Source organism: Echinops telfairi, unplaced genomic scaffold (genome assembly GCF_000313985.2).
Source record: "Echinops telfairi isolate 266 unplaced genomic scaffold, ASM31398v2 ScPeMD7_2010;HRSCAF=2546, whole genome shotgun sequence".
Lineage (NCBI taxonomy): Eukaryota > Metazoa > Chordata > Mammalia > Afrosoricida > Tenrecidae > Echinops > Echinops telfairi.
This window is the reverse complement of record NW_022105908.1, coordinates 10,841,356-10,852,682: the sequence shown is the minus strand read 5'-3', so window position 1 is coordinate 10,852,682 and position 11,327 is coordinate 10,841,356. Positions and strand designations below refer to the sequence as shown.

Sequence of the window (11,327 nt, the reverse complement as noted above, 5' to 3'; positions counted from 1 at the left end):
AGACTATAAAAGCTCTGCCCAAGATTGGAAACCTCCTCATATTTATTTTTAGTGTCACGATCTTGAGCAGTTTAAAAGTCCGGTGAAATGATGAACCAGACACTTCTGTTACTGTTTGTGTCAATAAGCTTTTATATCGTACTTTATGATATTCACATCCTCAGGAATCATGAACACATTTCCGTTGCATTGCTTCTGACTCATAGTGAGCTGAAGCAGAGAGTAGAACTGCTCCTTAGAGTTTTCAAGGCTGTCATATGATGGAAGAAGAGAGCCACAGCTTTCTCCTCCTAGCACATGGTGGGTATGAACCCTGACCTTTCAGCTAGCAGTACCAAGTCTTCTCAAGAAGCACTAGAACACTTAAAGTCTCTAATATGCTGACCATCCTTAAATAGGTTTCTTTCTGTGGTGAAAACATTTAACATTTTGGGCTAGCTGATTTTGCTTCTGGCAAGAGGTAATATTCTAGGGACTCTTTTACATTAAATCCTGATGGATGTTTAAGCTTTAATGTAAAGCTAATCAAGTTTAAGTCTGATTAGAGGTATTCTAATAAATCTGTGAGACAAAGTAAAGTATTATAAAGAAATGTGCAAAATCTTAGAGTTAGGAAACTAAGAAGGAAGGACACGCTCAGCATATCTTAAACTGAAACACCTGAAAAAATTCAAGCCTTGAGCTGCAATACTGAAAGATTCTTAGGCAAGATACTGAATGATGCAGGAAGTTTCAAGAGAAGATAGGACTACACAGAGTCACTGTACCTAAAAGAACTAGTCAATATTCTACCATTTCAGGAGGCAGCATATGAACAAGAACCAATGGTATGGAAGGAAGAAGTCTAAGCTGCACTGAAAGCATTACTAAAAACAGGGCTCCAGGAATTGATGAGGTATCAACTGAAATCAACAAGCTGACGAAGAACTGGAAGCAGTCTCTTATCTATGCCAAGAAGTATGTAAGGCAACTCTCTGGCCACCTGATGGTAACAGATCCTTATTTGTACCCATTCCAAAGAAAGATAACCCAACAGAATGTTGGATTTTTAGATATATGTCTTGGCTTAAAGCAGAGAATACCCCAAAGATGTTTGCTTGTGCTTTATTCACTATTCTAAGGTAGTCAACTGTGTAGATCATAGCAAACTATGGATAGACTTGAGAAAAAATGGGAATTTCTGAACACTTTATTGTGCTCCTGTAGAACTTGTACAGAGATGTAGAAGCATTTGTGCAAACATAAGAAGGGAATACTGTGTGGTTTAAAATCAGGAAATGTGTGTGTCAGAAAGTGTATCCTTTCACTATACTTATTCTTTCTGTATGCTGAGCAAATTATCAGAGAAGCTGGACTATGACGAATAAAGCAGTTAGCAGGATTGGAGGAAGGCTTAATCATAACCTTTGATATGCAGATGATACTCCCATACTTGCTACAAGTGAGAAGGAAATAGAATACAAGTGAGGAAGACTTGAAGCACTTGCTGATGAATATTAAGGACTGCAGCCCTCAATATGGATTACAAGTCAATATTAAGAAAACCAAAATTCTCACAACTGGCCCAATAATATCGTGATAAAGAAAAGATTGACGTCAAGGATTTTTTTCTTGCTGAGATATCTACGATTAGTGCTCATGAAAGTAGTAATAAGAGATCAAGCAACACATTGCATTGGATAAATCTGCACAAGACCCCTTTCGAGTGTTAAAAAGCAAGGATGTTATTTTAAAGGCCTAAGCTGTGTCTGACAGCCTCCTATGGATGTGAAAGTTGGACATTGAATAAGGAGGACCCAACAAAAATTCATGCATTTGAATTATGGTGCTTAAAGTACCATGGACTGCCAAAGAACAAACAGATCTGTCTTGGAAGAAGTACAGTGAGAATACTCCTGAGAAGTAGTACTTTAGACGTGTTGTCAGGAGAGACCAGTACCTGGAAAAAGTCATCATGCTCCATAAAGTGAAAAGGGGAAGACCCTGGGCAAGGTGGATCCACACCAGGGCTGTTAACGGTGGGTCAGACAGAGCAACAGTTGTGAGGATGACCCATGGTAGTGTTTCGGTCTGTTGCTCATAGGGTCCCCATGAGTCAGAACTGACTTGAAAGCACCGAACAACAATACCTCTGTTCAGAACATATTGTATCACACGAATGTTCGACATCCGAGGATTTCATTTTCTTCAGGTAATGGAGAATAAAAAAAGTATAGGAGAAAGGGGAATAGTTAAAGAAAGTCTGCAATGTGGGAAAAACTAAAAGAGATACCATATATACTCAAGTATAAGCCGACCCAAATATTGGCCGTGATACCTAATTTTACCACAAAAACTCGGCTTATACACGAGTGTGTTCACAGTACTTTTAATTTATATGCATTTCTCTTATAACTTGGCCAAGACTCTCTGAAGGATACAATTTTCACATCTGAATTTTCTTACTGCTTTTGGCAGGCAGTTTAGCATTTTTTTATTTGTTCCATTTTTTCCTTTTTTTTAAGTATCACTTTATTGGGGGCTCTTACAGCTCTTAGAACAATCTAGACATCAGTTGTATCAAGCATATTTGTACAAATGTTGCCATTATTATTTTCTAAACATTTACTATTTGAGTCCTTGCTATGAGCCCCCTCCCCCCGTGACCCCTTGATAAATTATAAATTATTATTTCCATATCTTACACTGACCGCTGTCTCCCTTCCCCCATGATTTCTGCTGTTTGTCCCCCTTGGGTGTATGTGTGTGTGATTGTGTCAATCATTGTGTTTGGTCCCCCCTCCTGCCCTCCTCTCCTTACCCCTACTCCCCTGATAATGCTACTCCCATTTCTGTTCCTGAGGGGTTTATCTGACCTGGATTCCGTGGGTCGTGAGCTCTTATCTGTACCAGTGTACTCAGGCTCCAGTCTAGCCTGAAGTGGAAGGCAGGACTAGAGTCATGATAGTGGTGAGTAAGGAAGGCTTAAGGAACCAGAGGGATGTTTATTGTGTGTTTAATCAGCGCTATACTGCACCCTGATTGACTCATCCCTTCCTTGTGACCCTAGCCCCTTTCTTGTGACCCTTACATTTTCAGTCTAAGGTTCCTCTCAAATAATCTTGTTCTATTAAATGCATGGGTTATGTTGCTTTATTCTTTTGTTCAGGAGCCTTCAGTGGTCATTCATTGTCTTACCGATTAAAGCTTGGCATTTGGCATATCCAGAATTTGTCTTCAGGTTCAAGTTTATGAATTGCACAATGTATAAGTTGTTATTTCCTCACCCATTCTTTATTTTCTCTATTTTAAAAGGTTTGTATTAATATAATCACTTTCTAAGTTCTATCTCACAAATTCATGGTGCCTATTGCATTGCTATGGTGGTACCTGTTGGGCTGCTAACCACAAGGTCAGCGGTTTGAAACCACCAAAAACTCTGCAGGAGAAAGAAGATGCTTTCTACTTCCATGATGAGTTACAGTCATGGAAACCCATAGGGGCAGTTTTCCCCTGTCCTGGAGGGTCGCTGTGAGTCAGAATTGACTCCATGGGAGTGAGTTTCTGTATTAGGTTGCTCTTCCTTCATGTTAAATTTATTAAGGCCATATTTTTGTCAAACAATAATACTGACCTTGATTGCTTCAAATATTGTATCGTTTTCTGTGTAGGTGTCTTTTTCTCTATTTTAATACCAATTGTGTTTGGTAATAACAAGGTGGGTTTGTGTGTGTGCGGTTTCTTTGAAATAATTTTTCCTACTATTCAAGCCAAATTTTAACTCAAATCTACTGATTAGATTATAAAATCCACTGTAAAGTGTGGTCTTCCCAGACTTTGTAATGTGTAATTTCTTCCTCTCTCTTCATCGTAATTGTTAGTAGTTATAGATGGGGATATTATGTGTGTCTTTCATTACTTTATAAGAAAGTAATCCAGGTTGCCTGTGGGATAAGGGATCTAGTTTTACCCTAGGTAAGATAGACTTTGCCCCTGTCTCTTGAGAAATATCATTGGAGTAATTGAAGTGCCTTGGTCTGGGACACCCAGGGAACACAGGGAAGTCTGTGCTGGTGAGTAGGGGCTGCTCATACCTGAAAAGACTAACCTGGAAGGCAAATATCAGTTAGCCATTCTCACTGCCATCAAGTTCATTCAGGCTCATGGTAACCCTATAGAGCAGAATGGAGCTGTCCCTATTGCGTTTCCAAAGTGATAACTCTTTCTGAGTGTGGATAACCTCATCTATCCTTCCCACACGTAGCTGGTAAGTTTAAATCACCATCCTTGCAGTTAACAACCCAATGCATAACCCATTATACTATGGGACCTCTTTTCAATTAGCCATAGTAGTGTGATTTAGCCTATCATGCAGGACTGCTTGATAAAAGCCGATCCACAGAGGCTTCGAGAGTTTCCTGGATGATACGAACATCTGTTTTAGGGAGCATAGCATGTTCTTTGGGGCATGAAAGTTCTGTGTTGTGAACCCTTCCAGTCTCTTCATTTTATCCATTTTGATTTAATAGTTGTGTTAGTCTGGGTAGACTGGAGAAACAAATCCATGGACACTCTCATATGTATAGGAAAAAGCTTTCTATACAAGAGTAATTGAATATTGAGAAAACATCCAGCCTATTCCAGATCAAGTCCATAAGCCCAATATTAGACCATATGTCTGATACCAATCTATAAAGTCCTCTTCAGACTCACAAAACACATGCAATGACACCGAATGCAGAAAGATCACAGGCTAGTGGGTTGGGAGCCTTCTGGATCCAGTGGTGTTATAAGCATCTCAGCGCTGGCAGGGGTCTCTACATGGCTTCTCTGGCTCCATAGGTCTGGTTGCATCAGCGTAGGTCCATGTGGCTTCTCCAGCTCCGAGGGTGTAGCACCATGTGTCTTGTCAGTAGAGCATCTCCAAGGGAGTGAGCAGAGAGAGACACGCGTCTCCAGCCTCCAAGGAGGAAATACAGGATTTCCCAGAATTCTCAAAAGGCCATGCTCCATTGTAATTGACAGGTCAGACTTTATCCCTTCACTCGTAATCCTCTCAACAGCAGATTACGTAACTACCACAATAATTCTGTAGTCATAGTATGACCCACTTGCCAGGGAGTCAATTCTGACGTACAGTGACCCTTTATAAGAGAATAGATAGCCTCGTCTTTCTCCTCTGGAGCCCCTGGTGACTTTGAGCTGTCTACCTTTTGGTTAGACACCACCATCTATTCTCCCTAAATTCTATGAGTGGTTGCAATAAATTATTAAACTCAAAGGAATGGTGGGAGCCAGGAGCCCAGAGAGTAAAGGTATTTAATGGATTCCCATCTGGCAGCTGGCATCCTAGATATAATGGGAACCAGCCCCCACTTTTGTGGCTTGCAGGTCAGAATGTTTAGGTGTCATCTGGACTTGCTGAGCACCTGATGGACAATCTCTTTAAACTTGTGAGCGCTGTCCTAGCTCCAGCTAGCTAACATCAGAAGGAGAGTGCTTTGGGGCAGCTGGTGATGAACTTGGAGAAGTGGGTAAAGACTCATATTTTAGAGATGGATTTATACTAATCCTTATCACACACCTGTGCTTTCATTATTAAATGTGAAGAATTGGGTACAATGAGTTTTAGACATATGAATCTCCACATCAAATACCATTTTAGCCATGTTCTTCTTTTTTTCCCAATTCCAAAGGGTTTAAAATGCCCGGTATTACATTGTTTCCTAAAAAACCCAAACTAAAATTAAACCCATGACTGGCAAGTTGAATTCCAACTCAGAGTGACCCTATAGGACAGAATAAAACTGATCTGAGAAAGCTGTAAATCGTCAAGAAAATGCGCTGCCACCTTTCTCCCACAGAGCGACTTGGTGGCCTTCAAATAGCCAATCTTTCATTTAGGAGCTTAGTGCTTGACCTTTGTGCTACCAGGGGTCCTCTTTTGCTTCCTCCAAAAACTGCTAACTAACCTCCATCAAGTTGATTCTGACTTATAGTGATGCTATGGGACAGGGTAGAAATGCCCTGGTCGTTTTTGAGATTTTAATTCTTACGGGGTAGAAAGCCTCATCTTTCTCCTGCCCGTTGCCTCTTACTCACAGTAAAAGAACTATCAAAATATGCTGCCTTATACCATGGGAGCAGGCAACGTCCTTCAGAAGGTACATATTAATTTTCCAGCAGGGTACTAAATTCCAAACCTGGCCTGTGACACTTTTGATTAACACCTTGTTTTTAAAGTATTCTAAAGTGATGCTTTTAGTTCTACAAGCACCATTTGTTTACTACAGGCTCCATCAGTCCATATGACAGAGAAGCATATTTTCTTTCTGGGTCTTTTTTGTCCTCTTAGTTATCAGCTTCTGGAAACTTGTTCTGAATGCTCTCCATTTGGTAAATTTGTTTACTTTTTGTATTCATTTCTATATTATCTCTTTGATCCTTCCAGAGAACCCTTTTTTCCTTTAAGAAACCACCACGGGTGTTAATTCACATTCTGTTCTTAAAAATGAAGTAGACAATTTTAAGGTAAATAAAATATATGTTATTGTCAGGTATATGGGATAAAAAGATAATCAGGATACTTCCTGCAGAATTTTCGGAATAGTCATTTATGTTAGAATTCTATCTCCTTGTGTCTCAATTTGAACTTTAGTCTTCTGAGCCAATTTGATCTTTAGATCATGGCAAATGCTTATTTACTGTTATGCCCATGGTTGAGTTCAAGTTCCAATAAACACTTTAGTTTGGATCGCTTTAGTTGTGGTACCAACAACCTTTAGCAAAGAAAATGTGGTACATTAATTTCTGCATAGTTATTTCCCACAATATTTTTCTGGCCTGTTTGCTTAGTGTGTTTGCTTTTGATTTCCCCGTGTTTTCCTTGTTTATATCCTACTAAGAGCATACTGACTTGTGCAAATTTTCACCTTTGAGAGTAAGTAAAAAAATTTTTTTCTGCCTTAGTTAAGGAAAAATTAATTCAGAGTATTTAAAAGTAGATGTTTATTATCCATAGTTATTGTTATGATTGAATCATTAATCATTACCGCCCCCACCCACTCTACCCCAAAATATCTGCTATGAATCCTAACCTCTATGCCTGTGGTTATAATCTTTTGGGTATGATTTCTTTTTTATAAGACCATATTAAGATCAACCTCCTTTGAGATAAATAAACAGGCAAGTGAGTAAACAGATGGACATGGAGATCTCAAAAACAAACAAACAAACAGAAGCAGAAGAAACAAGAACTTTCCTCAAGACCTATCAGAGGAAAAAAAAAATCTTTTCTGAGATCTGGTACTATGCATTCTGTTGTCTGGTATTCTAAACTATAGAAAATGAACTTCTGTTTGTAAAAGTGCTATTATCTAGCAGCACTAGATAATTATGACAGCTATAGAGAATTGCTTGAAATAAACTAAAGTTGCCATGTAGAAATATGTGGGAATTTATTTTATGGACTCCAAAGAGCTCTGGTGTTGTGTGGGCTAAGCGTTGTGCTGCCAACTTCAGAAACTGCAGTTTGATGGTTCAGACCCACTAGAGGCTTTCTGGGAGGAAGATGAGGCTGTTCGCTCCTGTAAAATTTTACAACCTTGGAAAGCCTGAATTGAGTCATCATGAGTTGAAATCTACTTGATGACAGTGTTTTTAAAATTTGTTTGTAAGTGTAATAGAAATTTGATTTTATAAGTGATATTGCCCAAAGGGTTACACTAAAGATAGTTTTAAACCTTTTTAGGGGTTTATAAAATATATGTTCTTTTGTAATCTCATTTTCCACTAAGTTTATTGACACACAGTTATCTTGGTATTTTCCAGCAGTCGGATTTTTTCCCCTGTGATTGAGTACTTTTCTTATCTTGATTTTTCTAATGTAGTGCCAAGAAATTACTTGAAATTGCATTGTTTAAAATAATTTCAAATACAAGATTTCTTTTTTTTAAGTTTGTGGATCTACCTAAAATGTACAGTTATTTTCTCACCCCCACATTGACTCTTAATGAATATAAGAAACTCATCGTCACCCGAGTCAATCTGACTCATAGTGATCTTCTGTGGGTTTCTAAGGCTGTAACTGTTTACTAGAGTAGAAAGTCCAGTCTTTCTCCCCTTATGCTGCTGGTGATTTTGACCTGCCAGCCATGCATATCACAGCCCAGCTTGTCACCACTATACCACCAGGGCTCTTCATTGAATACGTATAAGCAAATTAATTTATGCTATCCAAAGACATTGAAATTGTTAGGTGTTTAGAAAATGCATTCTAATCAATATACTGTAACTGTTGTTCAAATACAGTATAGAGAATGAACTCTTCATTTTTCAAAGTAAAAAGTTTTAATATGACTAAAAAAGACTTGGTTTTTCTCTAAAATTGAGGATTATATTGATTACTAAAGTTTTATCACAAGGAATTGTAAACTTGCACGATTTGAACTTTCTCAGACAACAATTCTCAGCCTAGACAAACCTTTCCCTTTCTGTGGCTTGGGTTAATACTTAGTTGTATTTTTAGTAGCATTTCTAACTCAATAGCTATGCAAGCACTGAGTGAAGATGGAGTCACAGGGCAAACTGGGCTTGTTTCCCAAGAGAGGGCTGGGAGTTGAGCAGGAAGGAAGGCCTGTTTGTCAGTGCTTTGCATGCAACTATGTCTGAGTAGGCTGCCAGCACTACAATGTCTCCCTTGTACAAAGTAACTCTCTTACTGAGTGGTCAGATATGCGAGGAAAAAGATTTTGGGTAAGGGAAGGAGGAGAACCTCTGTGTGTTTCAAAGAGATTGTTTTCATGTGTTTGTGGTGTGTGGCTTGCCGGGAGTTCGCTGTTTGTTGCTGTTAAGTCTGGCTTTGTTTTCAGTGGCATTTTAGACTTTTGAACAAGCTCTACTGCTTGCAGATTTAAAAAGTTGTATTTTTTAAAATGTGAACTTCATTTAAGAATATTTGTTTTTGATAAAAAGTTAAACCTGTACTTCTTGAACTCTGTAAGATTGAAATAATGTCTGTTTTAGGCATGAATTCTTTACTAGAATTATGATCTTTGCCTTGTAGTTTTTACTAAAATCAGAACTAACTCGTGATAAAAACTTTTTATAACTGTTTACTGCTGTTTAAAAAATAATAATGTTGATTTCAAGGATAATTTGCTTGTTTTAAAACTGTGGTAGTTACTTGTTTACTTTTTTGACTGTGATTTATCAAAAGTGTTACAGTTTTCTTCAGTTTTAACACTGTACTTTAACTCATTATTTTTCTTCTGAAAAGTTTGTGTTTACCATAATTGCTCTAATTTTTAGAATACTTGTTTTATTTTATCAACAGTATCTAATTGTCAGGCTACAAACAGCTAACTTTTATGGAGTTAGTACATGTTTTTAAAGTGTTTTGCTTTTAAATCTGTCTAGTGGAGTGTGACAATATGAACCGTTTTGACCGATCAGAAAGAAATGCTCGGCAGTCTCAGGAAGGATTTTGGAAAAGGCCACTTCAGAGGTGGAGTGGACAGGAACACTACCACCTCAGTCATCCTGACCACTATCATCACCATGGAAAAAGTGACTTGAGCAGGTGAGTACTATTATAACATACATTTTATTATCTCTGGTTAATTTTGAATCATAACTTTTCTAACATCTTTTTGTCTGGTTTTCAGATATACCAAAAACCATATCATAGTTACATATGGCCCTCATTGGAATGATATATAGCTATTTATTGTATATACAAAGGACTTATTAAAAAGCCTATTCCTACAAAAAAGACCTAAATCTTTTTTCTTTAGGTTCATTCATAATGCCTATTATTTGTATCTGATATTTGGACTTTTGGTTGTGGTATGATTTTTCTAACTCCCATTTGGGAATGATTAAATGTTGCCTTTGTCAAAAGGTTATTTATTATATTTCAAAATAATATCTGAAATAAATGCCATGTGACTTATTTTCTTTTGCGTAAGTGTTTGGTTTAAATTTCTTAATGAATTCCTGGAGTACTTTTAGAAACAGAAGAAGGTATGTGTGAAAGTCTTAAGGCTTGACTTTGTAACATGAAGGATGGCATTTAGTTATACGAAACCTTATGTACAATAGCACTTTGTAGTTATTCAAATATTGGATCTAAGTCTGATCAGGCAAAAATTAGCTTTGCAAGCTTAGATAAGCCATTTAGCCCCTATCTACTTCTGCTTACCGTCTGCAAGATGTATTTAAAAGTACCTTTCTCTCGGTGTTCCAGGATGAAGGTAAAGTGCCAAAAGCAGTGTCAGGCTTACAGTTGGCACCAATGATAGTTATTGGTGCTCTTAATTTTTTTCACAAGGGATTTAAGGTCATTTGGGAGTACAGTACTTCTAAAATACAAATATTAAGCATGGGATAAAGAGGACATAATATAAGAACATTAATAATTGGATGTGAGGTTGACATAGCATTTTTAATACAGTGAGAGCTGAAACTTGATGGGCTGATTTGTTTCCAGGCCTCACTAAGTTTTTCATCTTTGACAGAGCGCACCTTTCTGTTGCTCATTTTAATGGAAAATATTTGAGCTTTCCTTTTTTTAGAGGTTTTTTGCTTTTTACAGTTTCCACTTTTTGTGGGCCTACTGTAGGACAGACTTCTTGTTGCTGGGATGCTCAGAGTATATGAGAGATAATGTAGACAGTGATCTATAAGGGACTTCAGGAGCATATAGCAAATGATTTTTGTCTAGGTGTAGTACACAATAAAGGTAGCTAGTATTTAATTGATTCTAAAAGTGTTAATTGAAAGGTGTTTAGAGGGAAAAAATCTTCCAGATGGAAAAAAGCATGAGCCAAACAAATAGACAAACAACTGTGAAAGGGGTATGACATTTTCTTTTAATCATTTTATTCGGGGTTCGTACAACTCTTATCACAATCCACACATCCATCCATTGTGTCAATCACATTTGTACATTCGTTGCCATCATCATTTTCAAAACATTTTCTTTCTACTTGAGCCCTTGGTATCAGCTCCTCATTTTTTCCCCTCCCTCCCCCACCCTTCCTCCCTTACGTACCCTTGATAATTTATGAATTATTATTAATTTTTTTGTCATGTTTTACACTGTCCGATGTTTCCCTTCCCCCACTTTTCTGTTGTCTGTCCTCCTGGGAGGGGGTTATATGTAGATCATTGTGATCGGTTTCCCCTTTCTTGCCCTATCTTCCCCTTTCCCTTCTCTGAATATTGGTCCTCAGAGGGTTATCTTTCCTGGATTCCTCGTATTTCCAGCTGTTATCGGTACCTATGTACCTCCTCTGGTGGTCTAGTCAGATATGTAAGGTAGATTTTGGGGTCATGATAGTGAGGGG

At 37.9% G+C, this 11,327-nt stretch overlaps 1 protein-coding gene across 5 annotated transcripts in view; it reads left to right on the top strand.

Annotated features, from left to right (window-relative positions):
• The window catches only part of CCSER2 (coiled-coil serine rich protein 2), a 167,762-nt gene that overhangs the window by 82,960 nt on the left and 73,475 nt on the right, over positions 1–11,327 (top strand). For 3 of the 5 annotated variants that reach the window (XM_004712985.3, XM_004712986.2, XM_030886472.2), the window contains exon 5: positions 9,397–9,559. In XM_004712985.3, coding sequence (XP_004713042.1) covers positions 9,397–9,559 — 163 coding nt within the window. Of the gene's footprint in view, positions 1–8,624; positions 8,734–9,396; positions 9,560–11,327 lie in introns of those variants that run through there. The other 2 variants (XM_045293353.1, XM_045293352.1) reach the window with 2 other exon arrangements.